The sequence below is a fragment of the Ciona intestinalis genome, chromosome 11, assembly GCF_000224145.3.
Source record: "Ciona intestinalis chromosome 11, KH, whole genome shotgun sequence".
NCBI lineage: Eukaryota > Metazoa > Chordata > Ascidiacea > Phlebobranchia > Cionidae > Ciona > Ciona intestinalis.
Genome location: NC_020176.2, coordinates 657,652 through 683,600, shown reverse-complemented (window position 1 = coordinate 683,600; position 25,949 = coordinate 657,652). Strand labels below are relative to the sequence as shown.

Genomic DNA, 25,949 nt, shown 5'->3' with positions numbered 1-25,949 from the left:
TTTAGCACCATGGACGCCAATGATATTTATCGGCCATTAAGCCGGGAATGAACGTTATGTCCCAGTAATGCCAACTGATGCAATCTATAATTAAACGTGGCGGGTTTAGCAGCTGCCCTTTATTTTACACATTTACTCAGTACTTTACCCATTATAGCGAGTTGAACAAATGTCGTTTGGTTTCTAACCCCCATCGTTGTTTATTTAATTTGATACACGGTGCTGTGTTCGAAAAGATAAATAACGTTTGTTTGATCTTGCCACAATAGTTTTCCTTGGTTTCTGATCTATTTTTATTTACTAAAAGTTTCTAATTGTTTTTCGTTCACATAGTTTTGACCGGACATTCATTCCAAGGCCGCTTTTACTCATTTAGTGTCAGTTCAATCAATGGGGGGAAGCCCTTGTAAACGTCACGAGTTATTCAATGTTTATTGCCAGCATGTAAGCATTTTTTTAGTCTGCCCTAGCTTCTTCGTTAAAAGTAATTTCGAGCCCCACGTTAAGATATATATTAGGGTGGGGAAGACATGACACCATCAGCACATAATATTGAAATATCATGATTGTGTTTTAAACAAATAACAACGGTCTATGGGAGTTGTGCAGGTACGGTTTTATAATTCTTCGAAAGGTTTTTGTTTACTACCAAATAGGAGAAGAAAATAGCATGAAAAGGTGTCCCATCTTCCCCAACGGTACTATATTTTCCCAACTAAGGCTTAAGCCAGCCAAATACACTGGATACTTGAGAAATATTAAGCGCCTTGAAGGACCTAGCACCAGACGAATGTCTCAAGGACGAGGTTGGAAGAGATTAGAAGTTCTTGGAGCAAATGTTTGTTAAAGCGGAGTGTTCTTCATGGGTTCTTCATGATGACTTGTTGAACTTTTAATGTGAGGTTACGTCACGTATGAAGAACAACGCTAAAACATATAGAAATATGATGTCTACGCAACTATAGTAGGGTGAGAAAAGATGGAACACCTTTTCATTCTATTTTCTTGTCCCATTATCGGTGGTGAGATCCTATACACGCCGACTGGGCCTAAGTTAGGGACATTACCTTGACATACATTATTATTATTATGTATTGTCTGTAGCCAATTCTCAATATTACTGTTAACGTGCTCACATAAAGATCATGTAACTGATTTTAAACTAAAACGAATGATAAGTTTCAAACTGAAAACTGATATAATATCCTTCCATAGTGGGTAAAATAATGGGTCGTTGTAACAAAATAATCGCCTTATATCGATTCGGTTACGAGATGATAGTGACGTCATAATGCTAATTTGAGTCACGTAACGTAATTTATCTGTCATGGTTCTTGTGTGCATAGAAGAGTTTTAGACGAAAATGTAGAACTAATCGATATAGTTGAAATAGCTGTGTATAGTATGTTGGTATTATCAGCTATATCCATAATATTACATATATTAGGGGTTGGGGAAGATGGGACGCCTTTTCATTTTATTTTCACGTCCCACTTGGTAGTAAACAAAGAAAAAAAAAGAAAAAAAAACCGTGTTCCCACGACTCCCATGCACCGTTGTTAATTGTTTAAAACACGGGATATTTGAATATTATGTGTCAAAGGTGTCCCGTCTTCCACCACCCTACTATAACATGCACAACTTGGGATCCGAGAGGCACGGTATAGGGTGCGGCATTACCCCACAATATAAAAAAGCAATTAATTGATCGCCATCTGAGTTTAAGTGTCTCGCAACTAAAGAACACCGTTCCAGTAAACTGAAATTTTGTATCGAATTTCGTTGGGTTTAAAACCCAGCTTTACACCACCGAACCCTTAGAGTGTCGTATAAGAATACATTATTTCTTTCCTTCACCAAACGGTCCGCAAGTAACTTGTACTGGCATAAAATATTAATGACCTTTCGATCCGACTATTTGGTTCGGTTATTATTTCCCATGATCGACCCACGAAAGATATTTATCCCCTAGAACTGGATTTAGTTTTACCGTCAATGAGATCTTGGCAGACGAAGCAGAATCGTCATTGGGCTGTAGGGTGTTAGGGAAATTATGTGTAAGAGTCGGAGTTTATGTTAGTCAGTGTAAAGTACTGTAAGGTATAGCATGGACAACGTTAATAGCAATTAGTAACGTATGTTTCCTAATCGTGTTTTATAACAGCCAAAAACGCTCCCTTAGAATCGTGAGTCTACTATACGGTTATATAATTCAGTAAGTATTTTTTGTTTAATATTTAATGGGACGATAAAAGAGAATGAAAACATGGGCTATTTACCGCAACTTACTATATAGGTGTGATGTGCGTAATAGGTTTTGTTTCAAGTTTTATTTTAAACACGGGACATGTTGACGGCGTTGGGAGACAGAATTATAAACCAACTCAAAATAAAACAAGTATTCAAATTTGTAATTGTTGGCAGATATAATTAAACGGATCATGGTTAGGTCTTGGTTTATGGTAGTTAGTTTAGCGAAGCTTCGAATGTTTTTCATGGCGACACTTGTGCTGTGGCTGTTAATTGGACTCGTGTTTCAAATAACGCAAGAAAGTCACATATTAAAGAACTCAAGCCTCAAGGAAATAATCAAGTCTACTAAAACTGATACTAATGATTTAAGAATCACATCTATGCCGATGACTGAACGGACGTTGCCGAAACGACTAGCACCTGTTCGGTGCAATAACAGCAGTGGATGTCACCTCAGAACGCCATATAGCGAATGGTCTCGAAATATAGATGGTACTGCCTATGTAGGAAACGAGGGATTAAACCAAATTCACTGTCGGGTAAAACCGGCAAACTATAGCTTAAATCAAGCCCGCATGTTCGAATCTCTGCCTAAGAACTTTTTAGAATATTCAAGACTCCCAACGGCGCCGCCTTTCTGCGGGAGACGAGGCCTCCTATCCCCGTGGAAGTTTACGGAAAGTTCGAAAGAAATTTGGATGATATTTATAGTTAAATCCGCCACACACCACATGCAAGCGAGAGATGTAATCAGGGAGACATGGGGTTCAATCGAATTTTTACGAGGAACGAGGTTCGCCACATTATTTCTACTCGGGAGGACATCAACGTCAGAAGAACAATTTCTTCTCAACAGAGAGAACGAAATGTTTGGGGATCTTTTACAATGTGATTTACTGGATGAATACAAAGCCCTTCCACTAAAGGTGAACTTAACTTACGGTGAATATATATGTGGTGTTATGTCCGGACTTTGTCTGTTTGGGGCGTATCCATTACCGCTCCTGTCGTAACGTCACCGACGGTGTAATGTGTGTATATTGGGACAATATACTTTCTTAAATTCTAGGAGCTATGGTGTACCATGCTACGTTACTTTACCCACAATATATAGAAAAGAAAGGTTAACATACTGACACCAAAACTTGCGGTTGAGATCCACGGACGAACCCACGAAGTCGATTTTAAGCCACAAACAGTGGTACATTGTAACAAAATAAAATAACTTAAAGGTTTTATCATCGTTTCGTTGGTTATTGGAAGGACATATGACGTCATCATACTACACCGTCACCGACGATGATTGCGTCATGAACCTTATGAATATTAACACTTTCTTTCATGTGGAACGCTATGATGACGTCATTTATTGCGGATTTATTTTTGACCAAGATTCAAAAGTTAACAGGCAGCGTAAAAGTAAATGGTAAGAAAATGCTACTTTTTAATTAAAATACTTTAAGTAACTAAAAATCGGCACCGGTTGTTGGTCAGGGGTTGGAGCATGTGCTACGAAACCGCACGATACAAGATCAAAGCAGTGTTCTTATTATTAGGCGTAACTGAATCTCAAATGATATCTCTTTGAAAACGATAGCGAAGATCGCGTCATTTAAAAACGAAGAGAGGGAATCAACAGCAAAACAACAGTTGTTAAAATACGCTATGAATAAAAATGTTTGGGAAAGAGTGTCAGTTAAAAAACGTGCCTGCTGCAAACACGCGTAAACTTTATTAACTTGGCATAATTTTACCCGCTTTGATTATATTATTATATCTAATGCGTTATATTTCAAGGTACATCAGTAAAGACGTTTACTCTGGTCTTTACTATCCCACCTTCTGCCACGGTGGAATGTGGAGTCTACAGAAACCAATGATGCGTGACGTATACTGTATGGCGGAAGTGACGCAACGAAACGAGTTTTATCTTGAAGATGTTTATATTACAGGCAAGCACCAGTGTTATTCTATCTCTTATTTAAAAAGTAGTAAATGTCCCAAACGTGCTGCATGTTTTGGGCAAAATACAGAAGAATGCAATAGTATTCTGTAGGACTTAGATGGATGTCGTTACTTCATAATATCCCATATTTCACAATCGAGTTTTTAACAATTAACAAAGCTCTTTTAAAGTTGTAAGTATGCGGTTATATAATCATGTATAAATATTCTTTGTTTACTAAAAATTAGAACGATAAAACAGAATAAAAACATGAACCATTTACCGTAACCTAACTGTACTATCAATATATATGAAAGCTCTGAAAAGCCCATAGCTGTTGAACTCAACATACTTTCATTTCTAATTTTAATTTTAATATATCTCCCCTAAGAACCAAGGTGTCAATTTAATCTTAAAGTTTTCGATTCCTTAAAGCAAACCCAAATCTGAAATGGATAAATCGATAGTCGGCTTGTTAGACGTCCATAGGGAATCCAATCTTAACAGGAATAATAAATTTAATACCAAATGAATAATTAAAAACCGATCACGGAGACTTTCATTTTATTAAAGGGACGCTGCTGCAATCGAAAAAAACTAATATAGATTTTCCCTTGGCACCTAGGAGTCAAATGTAATGTATCTAATTGTAATGTATAGGGAATGTCATAATCTTTATAAATTATGAGTATTGTTCTTGTTTGAATCTTAAGAATTGGGGACGTAGAAACACCTGTGTTATAACTCAAAATAAGCAAATGTGTGAAAGAAACTCATACAGGCAGAATTAAAGACGCCTATTCAGGTTAAAATAAGGGCTGGAAAAACTTTTTACACGATTCATATAAGTTAAATATATTCTAGATACTCTACAAGGGCAAGCTCCTACCAAAGCCGGATTAAATTAAGCACAGCCATAACATCCCATATAGTAAGGCGGGGAAAGATGAGACACTTTTTCATTTTGTTTTCCGTCCTATTTGTTAGTTAACAAACAACGTCAAAGAATTATAAAACCACAGCACCATCACGACTCCGATATAGACCGTTGTTGTTGTTAGTTGTTTAAAACTCAATCGGGATATTTAGGTGTATTGTGCTAAGGATGTCCCATCTTCACGTTTCGGATCAAATAAAATCAAATAATTAAATTTGAATCCGTGTATTGTACAATTCTTTTTTCCATGTTACAGGAATACTGCGAGAAAAACTCGGACGAAGAGATTCGAATATTTTACCTGCAACAACTAACAGCGGATCAAAATATCTCCTAATGTATTATCCCTGGGATGAGACGAATCGAGCTTATATTAAAATGACTGCCAAGTGGCGAAAATTAAACCGAACCCTACCATGGGGTATCAACTCAAGTTCGGGGGAGCCTTTGGTGGGATCGTACAAACCGCAAACTTTGCACACTAAGCAAAATGTAAAGCTTTTGTTGCTACAGTGGTCGCATTTAAAGGACGCGGAAACGAATAGAACTAAATAATTTACTGCCATGTCTTTATTGTTTCGCCATTTCTTATCAGTGTTAAACTAGAAATATATCAACATAAAATATTGCAGAGCTTTTCGGTACAGCAGCAAGGGTAATTAATTAAAACAACGAAGAGAATTAGCAACAATAATCATTAGCCGTTAAACATACAAGAAAGGACTAATGAAGGCAAGTATCAGATTTAAAAGCGTAATAATATCTGTTTTTAATAATATAGTGAGGGTGGGGGAAGGCGGGAAACCTTTTCATTCAATTTTTCGGCCCATTTGGTAGTAAACAAAGAACATTTAAAGAATTACCGGATATTTGGATACACCGAGTGCTAAAAGTGTCCCATCTTACTTCGCTTTACTATACATCTTATTTTGTGATGGTATTGGGAATACCCACTTGGTTAACCACCATGACAGAGTATTAAAGAATGTTCTAACGAGTCTAAACCAAAGCCGGCTCGTCGCTGCTACCATTCTAGGCTATGTGTACATGGGCAAGACACTTAACGGCAATTGTTCACTAATGGGCTGTCCAAATTATCAGCAATACTTAAAAAATAAAAATATAACATTGGCTATTGTACTTTAATATCATTGCACATATTATGATATAAAGAACAGTCATTGCACATATTATGATATAAAGAACAGACTTACCGACTTAAGACATCCCTCATATTTTGTTCCACGATGCCTGCATTAAACTAGTGACACAACCCCTGAAAACTAGAGTTACACCATTCTGACGTAACTATTATAATTAGAGCGCCCGACGCCGCATGCAATAAGTCCGCAAACAATGTTAGGCATTATTACCTCATTATTACAGGACAACACCATAACAACGCCTTCTAGATTTAAATAGTCTTCATAATGTCCGGTCTTAAGCTTTATTATTTGCATAGTGAATATTTGGTCCTATGTCGATATTCCATATTGTGATTATGTAATCTTAATTATTGCACTGGCAGCTTCGTGAATCGTGAGCCCCATACAGAAATACTGTGTGACTCTTTTTGCCGGCGATGTACGCGCAATCTCGGACAAGAAATTTAAACGGCATTTGCTAAAAAAACAGTGCTCACCCATGATTTGTTGTCTAAATTTGTCAGCCAAGCACACGAAGCTCGTAAGCATGAACGAGGTGTATGAAACCGAACCTCCGTGTTTAGCTACTTAGGATCAGAGTCTCCTTAGGTTGGCCCGCCCCGCAAGAACGTGAACTTTATATATTTTACGATAGAAAAATATTGTAATCTGATTTTTATAAATCTAACCTTATTGACCAAAGTTCACAGATGGACAAGTAGCGAAAATGGTCCCTGAGCTAAGCGGTGTTTACTATTTAGTAACCAACGTTGGTTCCACGGCAACGAGTTGTATTTTGTTTATTACTACATGCTCTTGGTAAACATGTTGTAACACTATTCTTGTTTTAACAGCCGTGTAATAACACCTTGTGGGGATATGGTTACCAAATTATATAGTTTATTGTTGGTATTCAATGTTTTATGTATTTACGAAAATACAGCAGAAGCGTTTCTAAATATCGAAGATCTTAAAGACTCAAATTATAATATTGAGATTTTAAAGTCACCAATTTATAAGGAAAATTTAAACTCTAAAGATGGTGTACGTTTGTCATCTAAATACGGGCAGGCATATTACTGCAATACATCCAAGGCACTAGCTGAAGATAAAAGTGTAGACCTTGTACCTGCTGATCATCCAATACCTTTAATGTTGGTGTCACTTTCATCACCATGTCTTACTACAATTAAAGGCTGGTGGACTTATGAGTTTTGCTTTAATGGCAGAATTAAGCAATACCATAGTGAAGATGGAGTAGTCATGGGAGAACCCATTAGTCTTGGGGATTTTGAGGCAGATTATAATTGGAAAAATAAAACAAATGATGATGGAGTAAAACATTCTGTGTTTAAAAAGAAAGAAAAGAAATTAGTGTCTTACCATTCGCAAACTTATGTTAATGGTACTATGTGTGGATTGCTTAACGCACAGAGGAGTACTGAGGTTCGTTTTTATTGCGATAACTCTGTAATTGAGAGTTACATTGAGAGAGTGGATGAACCATCAACTTGCTCATACTTGATTATAATTAAAACCCCTTTGATCTGTGCACACCCTTACACTAAACCTGCATCTAAAATATTAAAAGCAGATATCAGTTGCCAACCTATTATCCCTAAACCAGTGGCTGGGCTTGAGAAACCTGCATTGAATTGGCATTGGTCAAATGGTCGAGCAACAAATTCAAAGGTTTCTCTAAAACATGCAAGTGAAAAGTTTTCTTTATTAGAAATGAAGTTAAAGTTTGTAAAAAATCTTGCTATGACTGTTATACAAAGCTTCATGAAGCCAGAGAACCTGGTTGAGCTATCCGGAAAACTCTTGCGAAAATTGCTTGTTATTATTATGGAGAAGTTCCTGAGCACTGAGAATCTGCCCACTGCAACAGTGGCCCGCAGTGTGCAGAAGGATATTGAGTTGTTTTATCAGCAGAAGAAGAATTATGCGAGGAACTATTTTTATGACCCAGTATTGCTGGGAAACCAAGGTGTCAAGATAACCTTGAAACATGTTGACTCCATGAGCGGAGAGGTGGTGGATAATGGGGATCAGGATCGGATGTTGCGGAGCATGGAAGATGATATAAGTCGGGAGCTAGAGGATGCAGGGATCGGATCAGGAACGAGGTTAGAGGTTCATCTTATCTCGAACCATGATCTTACCGGAAACGGGATGAATAAAGAGGAGAGTCGCCAGTTTCGAGAAGTTCTTCTTGAGGTTTTAGGAGGATCTCAGTTTGAACATAAAGAAAAACAAAGATATAATGACCTCATTGATAACTACAGTATGTTGTATGCTGATAAAACAAAAGAGTTTTCAAACATGAACAAGGATAGAAATGATGATGACACAACATGAACAAACTAAAGATATTTCACTGGGTTGGGGCTTTGAGTCTTTTCTGTAAGCCATAATTGCCGTACAATAATGAGATAATAATGAACTTTTATTTTATTGCTAAAGTGTGTGTAATAGTAATACCATCATAAAATGAATTTGGGTTCTATATTTTCATAAGAATTAAATGCAGACTTATAATGCCATATGATACAGCATAATGTTAATGGGATATGCTTTATTGTTTTTCGAAAGATCGGTTTATTACAACAGGGTCCACACCATGGGCTGTATTTGGCCATGGTGACACACTGTCACTGGTGTATTTGAATAATTGCATAAACATAGTGTGTCAAACATAACGTGTCATCTGTCATGCATGACGTGTCAGGTGTTAAACAAAGCTAGGTAAATACATGGTGTGTTAAACATAGTGTTTCATGGGCTACAGTATACAAACAGTTATCGCATGTGTTTATATTTGATTCATACATTATTTACCATGCTGTATCAATATGACTTTAAATAATTGTTAGTAGGTAGAAGTGGTGAATTCAGTTGTTTAGTTTAACTGTTGGAACTGTGGGTTTTATTGTGTTGGTGTGATTATTTTTGTTCTTGTATATTTTTATTTTATGTGCAATCATTCTCCGTGCCTTTTGTGTTTAAGAGATTTCTTACCCTTGATGTTCTCGATGCATATTTCTCGTATATACAACTTTTATTGCCTTTTGTTTAAAATATTGGTATTTAATAAATGTTTGTAGTCTGAACTTCTTGCTTGTTTAAACGCCATACTTCCCACCATAGTGCAGGACAAATGATGTTCGCCTTTTTATCTTCTTTTGCAAAGAAGGTACATTTCCTGAATTTAAAGGTTCCTTTTTTTGTAGCATAGAAGCCAATTTATACAAATAAACTTTGTCTGACAATATTGTGTATTTCTACCTCCAAAATGACGATGCCCTACTGGTCAAGTCGCTCGCTGCTATCTGACTTGCCTGACACAGAAGAAACCCCCAAAGCTTCTCACCCCTACTTTGGATTACTTTTGTCAGTTATTTCAGCAGTGTTGGTGGGTGGGAGTTTCATTTTACAGAAGAAAGGACTAATAAGAAATCGAGAATTGAACAAAAAAAGTGGTAAGAAACAATTTTTAAGCTAGTTTCTAGATAAATTGTCCTAAATTAAATTATTAGAGTCAGAGATACCTGTCAGTTATTGCAAGTTTTGATTAGTTTGCGTCATTTATATTATGCTCAAAGAACTTATATTTCAGTTTTGCCTACATGGGCTATATACATAATTTTTATTCATATATTGCATGGTTTCTATTTTGACACATTTTTTTTGACACAGGCATTTATATCAAAACCTTTTTTATTTAACAGTGTAACTTGTTATTCAGTAAATTAAACAATTTGCTATACACTGAGTTTTAGGTAATGAACCCCACACATTGCAACAATGCAAAATGCTCAAATATTAGCATCCTAAATCATTAAAGTATACACAATTTGTGTTCTTGCACCACATTATATTAGGATAATAAACCCACATGCCAATTGACGTCATGTACTTTTAGTTGTATTACAATTTATGTCAGTGATAACCTAGATAAGCCTATTAACATTAATGATTAACTTGTTGGTTTTGTAATTCCAATTCAATTATAAATGACGTGTCACCGCTGGAGTAGTGGAGCTAACTACACGTGTAAATCAAGCAACAAATATTCTGTATTGTAATCATAGTTATTGCTAAATAACTCTAAATTTTTTTTTGAGAAGATAACAGTTTTTTCAAACATATTATATATATACATTAATACATCTGTTTGAAATTAACTGTAGCCAACCTTTTTATGGCTCTATTTAAATTGCAATATGACACTACATACTAAATGCCACACATATATATATATATATATATAATATATATTGTACTTTTAGTATGTAAATTAATGTGTTGTAATTTCCTTTTAGATCCAGGAGCGAATGGCTTTGGATATTTACTTCAATGGTGGTGGTGGCTTGGTATGCTGTCAAGTAAGTTAATGTTTGAGAATAGTTAAACTCATGCAGCTCCAATAAGTCTCAAACTCTTAACCATGGCAATTCTTTAAAATGCATGCAAGCTTAAGGGCTCCGCATCTTCCACTTCAACCGAAGAAATCACGTGGTCACTGCATAATGCCGACTGGTGTAAACGCCGCTGCTGCTTTCCGCGTAACAAGAACCACAACCCTACCGTCAAACGCGTCTGGTGTGAAACCAGCTTTAGAGCTGAGGCTGTCATAATAATAACCAAAAGTAAACAGTGGTTACTTTTTAATACCACATAGATTATGTATTTTGAAGCTGTTATCCTTCAGCTTTGGGTCTGTAGTTAATATATTTATAATTTGCCTGCTCACAAGTGGGTAGGGAGGTTTACTCTGGAATTTAGTACACTGCGTTTGCTTTTTACATTAGCAATGTAATCAGTGACTTGAACTTTGCTTCACAGGATTGTTGATCTAGCTATCACTGTCCTTCTGCAACTAATAAAACTTTGTTACCTATTATATTATTACAACATGGCAGGCTATTTGGTTTCCAATAAGTTATCACCTGCATATTGTTACAGTGGCAGTTGGAGAAATCCTCAACTTTGTTGCTTACACGATCGCACCAGCTATTCTGATTACACCCCTGGGTGCTTTGCGTGTTATTGTAAGGTAAGAACTATGTAAGCTTTATAACAAAGTTTGATTTGGTCTGAGGATTCTAGGCTTTACTAATGTATTTTGAAAGATTTATACTATGTAGGCTGAAGGGTTTTGTTTTTTGTTTATATTTACTTGTGTGATGATTTTTGTTGAATTTACTTGTTGAATTGGTTATTTTTTTGCAATGGTATATAAACGGTGTAAGGTTTAGAACACTGTTAAAAGCACAATGATACTTTTAATATAAATTACTTAAATACTTTATAAAGGAAATATAGTTGCTTTTTGAAGCAAAGGCAACATGTTAGAAACTGAGGAGTTTCTTTCATCAAAATGTGTGTTATTCTTATGATTTCTACTTTCATGTCATTTCAGTTTTTGCCTAAGCATACATGTTTAAAGTAACGTTAGAATGAAAATAATAGTACAACTTATAAAATAGAGATTTTATTCAAGCAATGACGGGTAGTGAGGCAAGAGGTGAGGGTGCTCTGTGTTTCGAAATATTTGACTTTTTGACCACGATTTTATGGCCGGCTTCGTTTCGTAACTCCCCAGATCTGTGTGGCTCTTTTCCGCCACCAATTGGTGGAAGGGTGATAACATTATCATGGGTTTTAGTAAAATCAGGAGTTTTAGATTTCGGTCGACTTTCCTGTCTTGAAGCTCGTCTAAAAGCTGCAGATAATTGTAACTTCTTCTGCGCCATGTTGAAATGATATCGCGCATTCTCTTTATTCTCCTTCCGCATATGTTCAGGGGTTGGGGGTATGGCAGGTTGGTTGAGTTGCGCAAATGGAAGGGAATTAAATATCACAGCATGTTTGTCGCACCATCTGAAAATAATTTCAATTCATAAATATTAACCTGCTGCAGCTAGCAGTAATTAATAATCAGGAATATTTTATTCTACCTTCAATCAAATTCTGTATTTATTCATTTTGAAACAAAAAAGAGATTAGTATAAAAATAACCAAAAGAAAGCAGATAACAGTAAATATGCCTATTAGCCTATATATTCATATTTACATGGATTAAGTAATAGATACACAATCTTTTCCTTTAAAACCAGTATATATAATTGATTATCATTTGACTTTAAATTTGATTTAAATAAAAAAATAAAAGAATATGTTAAGTAGACAATATTTACATACTTAATATCAGTATCAATTCTATGCCTTCTGTGTCTCAATTTAGGTTTGTAATTGATATTTCCCAGTATCTTGCTTTTCAATCCTTCTTTCTTTATTCTTTGAAAGGTTTGTTCAACCTGGAATAAAAGAACTGGTAGCCTAATGTCTAGTTTATGTAAGACTATGTTATCAAATGCAGCATATTATGATTAACTGGTGTCTTCATAAACTTGAATTTAGAGAGCTTTATTTATAGGCATGAGCACATCCCACCCTAAGACATTTTTTTGACTTGAATTTAGCCTAAATCCTAGTTACCCGACTAGGACTTGTCCACATAGAAGAACAGATGTTCAATCTGTTCAATTTAATACTGGCTATTTTATAGTTGATAAATTATGAAAGGGTAGAAACGCCCTTTTACGATTCCAATTTTTAGAATCACAGTTTACATTTATCACTAAGATGTCTTACTTGATCAACTGATTTATGCTTGCATGTTATAGAATGAGGAATATCTTGCATCCATACAGTTACACTTCCCCTTCTTTGTCGAGATTCCATGGCTGTCTCAGGTGCAGATTCCTTTACATTGAATAGTGTTAGATATTTAAGTGGCTGTTATGCATTCATTAGCATGTCAAAGAAGTGACATGTCCTGAAATTCTGATCAAAAAAATCAATTCGAAAAGATACTTTTTTATTCTATGGAAGCTTTAAGGGAATTCACTGAATTTTAATGTCTTTTTTTTGCTAAAAGACCTGTTTCTATCTTTTTTTGTATCAGAATTGCCATAATTGAGTGCTGTATCACACTATTTTAACTTAAATTTAGCCTGGACCATTTTCTTGAGTGTACTAAGGTAAAAATACCAGCATAAAACCTCCATACCTGTATGCTGTATTCATATACTTCACATACCTCCAGTAACCAATATATCAAGCTTCCATACCTGTTACCAAGTTATACCTCAAGTAATCTGTCTGAAACTGCATTAAGCCTTTGTTCAATTGAATTTCTCCTGACCATTTCCTCCTGTACCACTCGTACTGCTTTTGGTATCGGTTTCTTAGAAGCTTTCGTATTCATATTCATATCATTTAGCCTTCCTGCTAGGTTGACAAAATTCACTGCATTTTTCACTTGCTTCCACTGCGTATGAACGCTGCCTTTAGCCGTACGTAGCGTTGTGGGTGAAGCTACCCGTCTTACATCTGAGGGTATGGCTACTGGCAGCTCACTCATCTGTAAAGTATGGTATCATCAAGGTATCACATAGTAATGTGCTGGTAGAAATAACATCATATTCGATTTAATACTTGGTTAAGAGCTGTATGTTTTAAAGTTATTTCCTGAAAAATGCATTTTTTAAAAGGGGGGTGGTTAATTCAAAACAGAAAAACAATAATTGTGCCTGTCTTTAAAACTTTGATACAAGTGTTCAGGCATAAGCTAAAATTTTATCTCAGAACCATCAGTCAAAAGATTTCCCATTTGACTTAATGCCCATCGTAGTTTTGATCTATAGTCTATTCTACATTGGTAACGTCCTGGATGGAACTGTACCCCAACACCCAGAGATTTGGGCAACAGTTTACCACCCAACAGCCAATGCAGTTGTTTTGTTACCTCAATTGGTAAGTCAATGCTCCATGAATCTGGTTGGCCAAAAGTTCCAATATATCTCCCATTGATTGCCCACAACCTTACACTCCCATCCACCCCTCCAGATGCAATCATCCCATAGTTTGTGACATAAGCTATGGAAGTGACTGCAGAGGTGTGTGCTCGAACCGACATCTTTAACACTGGGGGTTGGTCGGTTGGTAGATATCGACAGTTGGATTGATACTGCAATGACAAATATGTTAGTATGGTGATTTATGATACAGTGATAAAGACATGTATGTGGAACTGAACAGTGTTGTAAAATGTGTTAAAATAAGTAGATGGTTTGGTAAGAAAACTGTTTTCACAAAAACAAAATTGTTGTAAGGCAAGCAGCTTATTTTGATTTTATTACCTGTACCATATTCTTTTTCAATTGAGTGGTACGAGGTTCATGAAATGAAAGATGGTACACAAGTAAAAAGCAGTATGAGAATCACTGACTTGAAAGGATTTAATACATTTAGTTTAAACTTACTGAATAAACAGATGAGGCATATGAAGATGTCATTTCCATTGATGAGTCTACAATTGATCTTCTCCTAACAACATCTTCTTCATTGCAATACTTCTCAATATCCCACACTCTAAGATAACCTCTGCTGTCCCCAGTTACCAGAACCTTATTCTTCTCATCGCTTACCATGAAGGTAACAAAGTCACCTCTGTCCCGCTTCTTACAAGCATGGTAGTAACCCAGCATACCACCACGTTGATGAACAGACCAAGCGCTTAACCAGCCATCAGTTCCCGCTGTTATAAGTGTAGAGCATGTCTCTGATGCTTGTCTCATTTGGAGGAAAAGGACTTTATAAACCGCACGGTCGGTCTGCATGGCTTTCTTATGAATTTCTTCATTGGCACTTGACCTTGAGCTGCTCCTAGAGTTGGAGGAGTGAGTGCGCTCACTTTCGGTCTCACTGAAAGTACTGTCAGAGGAAACGCTTTCTTCTTTGTCTAAAATGTTAACAAAAAGCAGTAGTACTGATAGAAACCTGACAAACTAAAAATAGAACAGACATTCATCACAAAGGTGGCTGATAAATGATGACAAAGAGGTTTTGGATATGAGAATGAGATCCTTGCCTTAGTTGTTCAGTCGTACGAGATGTTAAGATAATCTTCTTAGCATTGCACAATCGAAGATTTAACAATCAATATTTTACATTATTCTATAACAAAATCAACATTTTAACCATATGTGCCACTATTTTGATGCTATGCAAATTCCAACAATATTATCTTATTCATCCACCTTCCACCTACCATTCCATTGCTTTTTACTCTTCTTCAGCCATGGTAAATTAGATGGCAACCACACATCATCTTTCTTCACAACAAACCCAATAGTTGTGGCCGACCTTCTTCCATGACGGGATTTCTTGCTTTCTGACTCTGTTTTATTTGTTGAGGTTTTATATCAACATTCATTATTCAGTGCAGTTATATGGATGCCTGATTGGTACGTACAATGTAGCTAATATGCACAAAATGCCTACTTTAACATAGGAGTGATATGGGCCATAAAAGGGATAGTACAAACTAAAGAAATGTGTAATTGGGGGCTTGGGGAGCATCCACAGAACATGACCAGAGAGACATGATGTTTTGTATACAAATTTAAGTAGGAATAGTATTTTTACGAACACAAGGAATAAATTTACAAAAGCTACACTTGATATAGGAGTATAAACCAAATATGAACAGCATCGACAAAACATGACCCTGGATGAATGATGTTTGTATCTTGACTACAAATTTAAGTAGGACTATTTATTATTCGTTATCTAAACTTGTATAGCAAAATATATAATTCTAATTATTAATTTTCCCTGATTAAATAAACCGTATTAGTTAAATTGAAACAAAATACTTGTTACATTTATTGCAGCTTGCATTAAGTTTTATAAATGATACTTAGAAAAGAGTTAATAGCAAACATTATACCAGATGCACTGCTTGCAGTACTGTATGGCTTCTTCAACTTTCGAACCCTGTGTTTTTTCTCCTTCTTAACAACCTGGTCTTCTCTGTGTATTGGCAACAAGCTTATATGCATGTTGAATGTCATGAGTACTTCCCCAGCATCAACTGACCATATATAGACATCCCCATCATAAGATGCTGATGCGAGTAATGAATCTGACTTGTGATAGTCCAGGCTTAGTACATCATCATCATGTGTTTGGTTCAACAACTCATATTGGTCGTTCCCGTAAGAATCCAAGTAAATTCTGACATGTCGGTTCCACCCTGCTGTTACAATACGTTGCCTGTAGAATAAAATTGAGATTTTTGTGACAAATATGTGAGCATAAAGTGCAAGTTGGACACCCAATAATAGTAGGGCTGTATAAACCAACCATTAACATTTCTAATCATGATTATTTGTATCTTGTATCTAAGTTGTAAATGTCTTTTATGAGGTATGAACAAATACTGTCCTTAATGTTCTGTTATTTTGATTGTGGATGCTTTTCAAATTAAGTTTATAAATTTGGCAAGTTTTAATGTTTCTGTACAATATACCTTGTAAACACAACGTCAGTAATCTCCTGGTTATCCATCTTTTCCAAGCTTCGAAGTTTTGCTCCGTTGTTAAAGTTCCATAAAATAGCTGCACCATTTCTCCCTCCTATAGTCAAATGTAATGTATTGCAGTAAAAAGGATTGCAGTAATGAGTTATGTATGGTTATATGTGAGGTTCTACATATGATTATAGTCCTATCTATGGCACTCAAGGTCCAAGGAGGAGGAGGAGGGAGGCTTGGGATTTGTGCTAGAATTGGACCATCACCAGTATTGTCCAATACGCCAACACAGAGTGTTATTCTGCTGCTCCTAAACTTTTTTGGTAGCTCCAAGTCAATGAAAACTAAACCAACTTAATAGTGACTTAATGGGCAAACTTGGGGCATCACATACTATACTGTATATAGCTTGACCAACCTATTAACAATCTTCTGTTTGTTGGATCAAAGGCCATGCAAGTTATCTCCACATCATTACCAGTGTTAAACTGCATTTGTTTCACCCCAGTCTTTATGTCCCAGAGACAAACCATCGAGTCTTCACTCCCTGTCACTATCTGTGTTTGTAACATTTATTGTTGAAATTTTCTGGATGAAATTATGAAAATTCAAGGATGAATGTTTTAGACTAGAAATCACAGATTCTGGAACTATAATTTCAATCTTAGATAACAAAGCAGTTCAGTTTAGTGAAATCTGGGTTTAAAGTGTGTAGTAACTGAAATTAAAATATATTTGAGCTTATGGAATGGTTGTTCTGGTGTATTCTTACTGAAATACACCTGTGAAGTGAAATTTTGAAAATACCTTATCCAATGTAGAATCACAAGCCCCTAAAACTAATCTGACAATTTCAGCTTTTTTAAGATGGAATAGCTGAAAGAAATTTTAAAAGACTACAAAAATCATAAAAACTACTCTTTTCCCAAACAAAACCCGCAATAGTTTTACCTGGTTAAACAGTGGATTAAACAACACTCTAGCTACAGGTTTCTGGTGGCTTTTAGTTTGTTTTAAAGAATAACTTGTAACTGCTGATGCTCGTGGGTGAAGGACTCCAATCCTGTTTGTAGCGATCACAAGTTCTTTGTATCTCTCATTAAAACAAACTGCTGTGATATCAAGTCTACCAAGTGGAATGTTACGACCATGGATGTTTTGTTTGCACGAGTAATCTCGGAGATCCCAAACTCTTACATTCTTGTCCTTGCTGACACTGGTGGAGTATTTATTACAGGAACAGTTATGTACCTGTTGCATCCTTGCATTATGTTCAATATTTATTTAATAGGGTCATTACACATGCGGCACAAAGAGTCAAATCTGTTTGGTCCCGGGGCATTGTAGGTCTTTCCGTAAACATAGTTAAAATTACCCACCTGATAATTTGGTGATCAAATGACCGTACCACCACATTAAGAACAGCTGAATTATGACCTTTCAATACTGCTGATGACTTAGCAATTACATATGGGTTCCATACTCTTACATCACAATCACGACTACCAGTCACAATAAGGTTCCATTCAGGATCATATGTTAGACAAAGAACACCCTTTCTTATGCAGAAGTATGAGCGCCTGAAAACCATTATATTGTGTATCTTTACGCAACTTATTTCAAATAAGCTGAAAACGGACATAATAAAAGCGGACACTCAGTATGACGCATTATGAAATAGATATGGTCAAGTTCTTTGTTTAACAGCATTCTGAACTAGTCCAACAAAAGTTCTTCACCAAGTTGCATTTTCTATTTAAAAGACAAGTGTGTTAAGGTAGTTTAACATTTTGGTAAAATGGCTTTAGGGACTAGCGGCAATGGGACCCACTTAAAATCTAGGTTCACATGCATACCGTGCCATTGGATCTTACTTTGTAGAATAAAAAGTAATCAAAGCCCGTTACTTACCTGTTGACATTCATTCTTTGCTTGCCAGTGCCTGTTACTTTTTCTGTGATATCAGCAAAAAATAGTGCAGTGTCATCTTTTACACATCCAGAAATAAAGCATTCTAGGCCCTGTTAAATATATCTTATCAATTCACAATGGTGCATTTTAGGCCAATAATGAACCTTTATCTTCAATCACCACTTTACAATACCAATAAACAAGTGATTTATTTTACTACTGTTGATCCCTTATTAATGATAACCATTGTTAAATAGCTATGGAGAATTGTTTCTGTTTTTACCATTAATTACAAGTTAAATCACATTGTGTCACACTCCAATTTATAAATTACCTTTTTATTAATGAAGTATCTGACTTGCTGGACCCAATCTGTATGCACGTTCTTAAATCTCGCTGCTATCAAGCCATTAATACTTCCTTGCAACACTCGCTTTAAACTGATTTGGTTATTTGGGCATAACGGGGCAGAAAACAGACTTAGATTGGGATTTTCATGGAATCTTATAATGACTATGCTTCCACTGGTGTCCCCCCACAGTAGGATTGCATTCTGAGGTTTTTTAAAGTTGTAGCTGTAGTCCATGGTTAAGGGACAGTCTTTGAGATCTAAATTAAAAACCAATGTTGTTGTGTAATACATGTTTCACTGACACCAATGATATATACTTAGGCTCAATTAATGTTTTATGGTTAATTTCAAGCTATAGCGCTTGCATACTTTTCACATTACAGTATCATTTTTACATACTGTATCACTGTTCCTTATTATTGAGATGCTATTGGGCATAGACTTGGTCAAAGCAGTTCATGATTAAGTGTTTTGTTAAAGCTGAGATCTCCAAGTCTTCTTTTGACAGCAAAGCAATCAGTTAAATGAAGAAAGCTAAAATTTACTTTTAATTTGAAATCTCCTCTGCACCATGTTTGATGTCATTGAGTAAAAAGACACTTCATAATCAGTAGAAGCAACTGCCACTGTGTTGCAGTTCGGCATACACACCATATCTGTCACAGCCAAACCCTTACTTCCTAGTTAAACAAATAAGAATTAAATTTGTGGAAAGTTTGAAACATCATCTGAAACAAAACCTAATACATAAATTAGATTATAGGGGTAAAAGACATGACCTATAAAAAGATAATAAAAAATATTAAATGAAAAAGTATGGGTTGATCTATTTGTAAATTGCTTTGATACAAAATACCAATAAAAGTCCCTTTGTAAATCACGTAAAAACCTGTACAGTAAATCACCTATTTAAAATAACAAATCTTGCAGTAGCCTTGATGGTAGTTTGGTTATTTGAAAACCTTACTGTTAAGTCTAACCTGCTGGGTTTGTTGGTTGGCCCGACATGCCCTTCGCTGCATCTAATGTTAGAGACTTCTGTAGCGTCCAATCCATGTTCCAAATATTTAAAACACCTTCTCTTGACAAGGTGAGGTACCTGCTAGCTGAATCATCTGGTTCAGCCTCACCATGAGCATTTGCCCGACCAAATGCCTGTGTGTATGGATTAGTGTATGGTTTATATTGGTTCAGTAGAAATTGTGCAATTAAATTTTGTCAGCCAGTAGTATATACCTTGTTGAATGCCTTGTGTTCAACATTTTGTTATGCAATATTTACTAAGCACAATTGCACAACAGGAGTAAACACAATTATGTTTTGTCAAGCGAATGATCGTAGCAAATGCTAGTTTATAGCAGAGTGGAGATGTATTTATAATTTATACCATATATTGTTAGAAGAGGTAATGAGCCAACTTTCACCTACACCCCAGCAGATCCCCATGCCATCTCGTCATGCCATTTCATATGATCTCGGCCGGATAGAATGCCTTATAGTTATATGGTTGTACTTGTTATTCTTTTATTTCACCTGTAGCAACCTTACACTACATATCGACTCCAGATGATTGCTTGTCTTAATTGACAAACGGTTTGGAAATGGACAATCTTGGTCCAGTGTAAACATATTCTTCTTCTCTTGATATTCCAACAACATGTATGAAAGGTATTCATCCCAATCCACCGTTCCGTCACAATTGTTGTCAACCTAAGGAACACAATGTATTTGTACTTCCAGTTACAAAGCAAAGATAGCAATGATACACAAGAAAGAAAACAGGCAAGATAGTTGCCGAGGCAACTTCAGATAAATGAACAACATGTACACTACAATTTTATGCACATTCTGCCTATTTGTACCTTGAGCCAACCTACGGGTCACCAAGTTGGGTCCTTCACTTTTGTACTCCACCCATTAAGTCACGCTAATGGCTGTCACTCACCTTCATAAATATCATATCCAACTCTGTATCATCGATATCGTTTCCCATCGTTTTCTTCATAGCTACTCGGAATTCTTTCATGTCCAATCCTTCTTCGCCCTTGGAGCCTTGCATTACATAAAACAGGTTACCATACTTACAGATATTTTGTCATTCTAGGCTAGGTTTAACTTTGGAAGAAATATTCTGCCCCGGCGTTGTACAATCCGTATTTACACATATCGTTATCATAAACGCATAAAAATATGTTTTATTGATTTGTGTATCTCCGAATTTATTAATCATTTTTTAATAGTACGTGCCCATTAATTACAGTTATGCTCCCTTGTTATTAATTAAACTGCAGTTACCCTTACGATGGCCCATCCCCGGTTTATATCGTTTTTTAGCCTTGTCGTTTATTCCATACCTTCATTAAATATCTGCTCAAGTTGTTGCAAGTGTTCGTAGTTCATTTGATCGTCAACTTTCTTTCCTGACTTTCCGCTTTCCTGTTATTTAAAAGTTGATGATATACCACCCTTGTTAATGTGTGTCTAAGCTGCTTCACCGTTGTATAATACCTCCTAGAAGCAGTTTTATAATGAATGCTATCTATTCCTATTTACCTCTTTGGATCTGGTGCTGCGAAAATGTAACAGACAAAATTCAAGTCTAACCAATTAAATAAATAACATATTTCGCCTAAATGGCATCTTCAGTCTCTTATTTGAATAGAAATAATGGATAAAACAGAAGTACAAAACTGATTCGGGTGTGACCGTTACACTCTATCTATGTCAATCCTAACAAGCTTTGTCAACAACAGGCTTTGTCACCACGTGTCTCACCTTTCCCGCCATTTTTAAATTGGTCTTGATCGAATTTGATTGGTCAATGGTTGATTTCTTTCTCCGATTCAATTGGTTGCTTTCTTCAACTGTCAACGAATCCGTTGATGAAAGACTGAAATAAAATAGTTCTTAAGTTACTACAATATAACATGCATATGAAAAATGTGTCGCTACTGGTAACGGAAACACATTTGCACCTCTGTGTAATGTGTAGCCTATACAAATGGGGTATTGCGGTTCCAAACATGTCCAAACACTAAAGCGAAAAGACGCTGAACATCTTACTTTAATCTTTTGAAAAATTCACCGACTCTATCAACCACTTAGTATTATTTCAAAATAAGTAACATACAGGCTGAAACATCCGTGCTACATCGATTGCCATTGCCTTTGTATGCAAGAATAAAAAAGTAAAATTAATAAAATAATTTCATAAGAGCAGCCAATTTTATAAAAAAATATACAGATATACCAAAACAAAACCAACTTCATTTACATTCTCACCTTTTATCCAAGTCCCCATCTGACGTAGCACACGTTGAACCACGCGACTCGACGCTTCTTCTCCCACCTAGTGACCGTGTTGAACAACATGAACCCACCACTGGCGGCAGTAAAGTGCTCGATGATTTCTTTTTCCCGATCACCGGAAGTTTTAGTTGTTCCGTCATAATCGCACTTTGTCGGTTCTAATGGAATTTAAAATTTCCAGCTTTATACGTTCTAAAGTCTCATTAAGATTAAACTGTCGGATAAAACATTTGCCCACTTTATTCATGTTTTAACTGTTTGCGGTTTTAAAAATTAATAACTGTAAAATAAAAAATTATACAAACGTTTTCGAAAAAATCCCAAAAACTAACACGCTGAATTATATAGCATGCTATGAGATATTTGGTATGGGGTTTTTAAATAAATAACACGAAACCAATAAGCGCTAAATTGTCTACCGCATATAATTTCGTTTACTTAAATAAAACATCAAGCTTACCTGTTATTATAGTTCCCCAAATCTCGTATCTAATTTTATAAAAAGTCAATTCTACCGAATAATCTGCAAGACAACCATGTAAAACATATTTTAAAGATCGTTTTGCGCAAAAATAGCTAAAGAAACACATATTTTATCCCCTAAAATATACAACACCCAATATTTTTTGCATCCCGCGAAATTTTCCCGTTAATATGTATTCCCATATTGTATTCGTGATGTCACAATCGTTTTATTATTTCGTCAACCGGTAGTTACCATTGTGATATCACAATACATATTTTGACGTTATACTATCCCCAGAAATCTAATTCCACATTCATGTATATTGGATAATTCATTTCATGGCAAAATCAATAATTTAACACGAGTCAGTGGTTAGCCAAACAACCGAATATAAAGAATAAATATGTGTGTTGTTATACGCATTATACACGGTCGCTTCATATACCAAAATAATAAGCCTTGCCTTTGGCGTTCATATTTTAGTCAAACCATTAGTGACCACTGGGTTGAAGCAATTACTATATTAAATATCATGCCCACGGACACGCACGCCAGTAATTATAACAGCACTAAGCCCTGTATCCTCTGGTCACGCCCGGTAACCGCAGAAATAATTTCACAGTTCAGGTTTAAACAGACATACCGCATTTATTCTGTTACCTTTATGAATGCACGGATTGTTCCATTCACGCTAGCTAGTAGGTTATCTTGTCACTCGTGTTGGAGATTTTTGTGTCCGACCTTTTGGAACTATGAGTTCATTCAGACACGGCACAAGGTCTACTAGAAATACCTCTGGTCTAGTATTTCGTCATTCGGATAAAATGAAGTATAATCACGTTTATTGCAATATGGGTTTAAAAAGCGTCTCACAACTATCGAAACGGCGTACCAGTGACCTTAAACATTTATAAAGCTTCGGGAACAGCAGTGTTTTAGTGATTTGTGACTGAAATCCAGCATTTCTATATTTGCTACTTACACTTAATATCTGTTGTTCCGCACTCACTATAGTTACTGGTAGAAGCCTATTTTCTTTACCGTTTCGTCTGGTTACGAGGCGAGCGCTTTAACCATTAAAAATGTTTAAATTTTTTCAATATTCCTGATTTTTTAAACTTTAATTTAATTGGCACTTAACTATACCGGCACAAATAACACGTTGAACTCAACAGCGCTGTCCTGTCGTCCATCTTTCTCGGGGAGAAATTGAACAGACTTGGCAAGATTGGAGTTTTATTAAGTTTAGTTGGTTCCACTATCATAGTAATACATGCACCAACTCATGAGAAGGTTTCAAACTACAGTGAATTGGTTGAAAGGTTCATTGACCCTGGTATGTTGTTTGATATTTATCACAACCTAGATTCTAAATAGAAGCTTAAACTGTCACAAAGCTAAAAAACGCCCCCATTTCAAGCTGTCCTGGCTAAAAAATATTTAGAATCATAATTGTAATATGGTAGGTTGGGGTAAGATGGTTCATTTTTATTTTGATCTATATCGCTCCATTTTCAGAATTGTGTAACCGTTTTCTCGCGCCCCTAAAATAGCGTTTTTAATTGTTCGAAACACCATTACGAAATGTATCACGGTATTATATGCTATGGGTATTCATCTTACCCCACAGTCACGAGCGTCAATTTTTTCACTATAGTTTTAAACCACAAGCAATCCAACGCCAACCTTACATTCCAGCTTTCCTCATATACTGTGGTATTCTACTCGTTGTTGCCGCTGTTCTCATTGTCTTCATCGCTCCTAAACGCGGCCACATCGATCTTATGGTGTACGTCACAATATGTAACGTTGTGGGGGCGCTTACAGTTTTGTGTGGTAAAGGGTTGGGGATTTCTATCAAGGATATATTTACCCCACCCGAAGTTAACCCAGTAACCCCCTACCTACACCCCTTGTTCTGGGTGCTGGTCGCAGCGAACTTGATAGGAATACCAGTGCAGGTAATGGATACATTATATATATATATTGGGGTATTGTACAATAAACGTAGTTGGTCAGCGCCATCACGAAATTGTGGTTCGAGTACTCACGGTGTAACCAAGGATAGCGAGTTGTAGCTAGACTGTACCACCAATGTGGATTTTAGTCGTAATAAATGCGGTTACAGTTATGTAACACAACACCCGTGTTACACGTCTGTCGCCCTTCCCTGCGATGGTTTAAATCCGTGTTCATACGTGGTAACTCGTACGCGACACGAAGTGTGCGAAATACAACACTGGTATTATAACGACTGTCGTTGCCCCGCCACGAGAGGATAGCTAAGTTACATTATTTAATTCATTTATTTATTCATACATTCATTCATATTACGTTTCCAGGTCGTATATTTTAACAAAGCCCTTGCCCTGTTTAACACGAGCGCTATCTCGCCCATTAAATACGTCTTCACCAACCTCTTCCTGATCTTCGGATCAATCCTCCTCTTCCGGGAGTTTGCTTTCCTCTCATGGAGGGATTGCACTGGACTCGGATGTGGGTTCGTCACCATAGTAACAGGGGTCGTCCTCCTAAACTCATATAAAGACACGAAACCAACGTCAGGGTATAACCGAGTGCCAGACCTGGAAATGGACTCACTGTAATGTTGACTTAGATCCTAAAGTGCTGCTCAGTCTACTGGTTATATGTTTGGTCAGAATAGTTTCAAAGTTAACGGTATCCATCTTACCCTACAATACTATATTCTATATTTTCTTTTTAAGGTATAATTTCGATTTTACGTTTTTCGATTTTTTTTTAACCCATAGATAGACATTCTAAAAAAAACTGTGGCATTTTTTAAACTAAAAAGAAGCACTATGAAATTTTATTGGTGAAAATATTTTCGTTGTTCGTTTTTTACTTCGAATAATTAAGTGCTATTGTTATTTATCGTTAAAAATATCGTCGTTAAAAAAACATTTAAACTCAGGGTTGAGAAAAAGGTTCCACTGGTTTATATGTAGCGTTTGGTTTTAAATAACTTTGTTAAAAAGGTTGTTTTACCTTTGTAAATGCTTCAACGGCCATAATTCACCCTAATCCGAGCCCAAGTGCTGTGTTTTCGTGTACAATTTTAAACCCCTAAAAATCACACGCAAAGTTATATTTAGTATGTGGGAACTCGGGCTCGATTTGCATGAAACAGAGCACCCGTGTTATAACGGGGGTCGTTGCTCCCCCACGCGAGAAAAATAAGTTATATTTTTACATTTAAACGCTTTTATCGTTGCACACGTTA

General features: G+C 36.1%; 4 protein-coding genes across 5 annotated transcripts; 3 read left to right on the top strand and 1 right to left on the bottom strand.

Moving 5' to 3' along the window:
- Positions 1-1,563: 1,563 nt before the first annotated feature.
- On the top strand, positions 1,564-5,761 carry LOC101243166 (acetylgalactosaminyl-O-glycosyl-glycoprotein beta-1,3-N-acetylglucosaminyltransferase-like). 2 transcript variants are annotated; one of them, XR_717447.3, is made up of 4 exons: positions 1,564-3,179; positions 3,486-3,679; positions 4,051-4,391; positions 5,392-5,761. XR_717447.3 is itself a non-coding variant. In XM_004226583.4 (4 exons), exons 1-4 carry the CDS (start codon positions 2,442-2,444, stop codon positions 5,688-5,690), a joined length of 1,386 nt encoding a protein of 461 aa, XP_004226631.3. In that variant the 5' UTR covers positions 2,145-2,441; the 3' UTR covers positions 5,691-5,761. The 2 variants fall into 2 exon arrangements, 1 of the variants encoding a protein (XP_004226631.3); XM_004226583.4 differs by having other exon boundaries at positions 2,145-3,179; positions 4,051-4,205.
- A 1,308-nt stretch (positions 5,762-7,069) lies between these two features.
- On the top strand, positions 7,070-9,513 carry LOC104266204. Its single transcript, XM_009861868.3, has one exon. It carries the CDS (start codon positions 7,160-7,162, stop codon positions 8,639-8,641), a length of 1,482 nt encoding a protein of 493 aa, XP_009860170.1. The 5' UTR covers positions 7,070-7,159; the 3' UTR covers positions 8,642-9,513.
- Positions 9,514-11,781: 2,268 nt separating this feature from the next.
- LOC100182462 (WD repeat-containing protein on Y chromosome-like) lies at positions 11,782-23,873 on the bottom strand. Its single transcript, XM_026836760.1, has 22 exons — positions 22,700-23,873; positions 22,213-22,397; positions 21,706-21,820; positions 21,285-21,366; positions 20,876-20,982; positions 20,464-20,640; positions 19,911-20,085; positions 19,476-19,610; positions 18,913-19,187; positions 18,579-18,688; positions 18,047-18,247; positions 17,619-17,883; positions 17,086-17,224; positions 16,665-16,770; positions 16,083-16,408; positions 15,402-15,530; positions 14,614-15,092; positions 14,097-14,318; positions 13,437-13,712; positions 12,941-13,051; positions 12,488-12,603; positions 11,782-12,166 (listed from the first exon to the last, which is right to left on the bottom strand). Exons 2-22 carry the CDS (start codon positions 22,377-22,379, stop codon positions 11,782-11,784), a joined length of 4,098 nt encoding a protein of 1,365 aa, XP_026692561.1. The 5' UTR covers positions 22,380-22,397; positions 22,700-23,873.
- Positions 23,530-25,311, top strand: LOC101242994 (magnesium transporter NIPA2). Its single transcript, XM_026836759.1, has 4 exons — positions 23,530-23,534; positions 23,881-24,041; positions 24,404-24,666; positions 25,048-25,311. Exons 1-4 carry the CDS (start codon positions 23,530-23,532, stop codon positions 25,309-25,311), a joined length of 693 nt encoding a protein of 230 aa, XP_026692560.1.
- Positions 25,312-25,949: the final 638 nt, after the last annotated feature.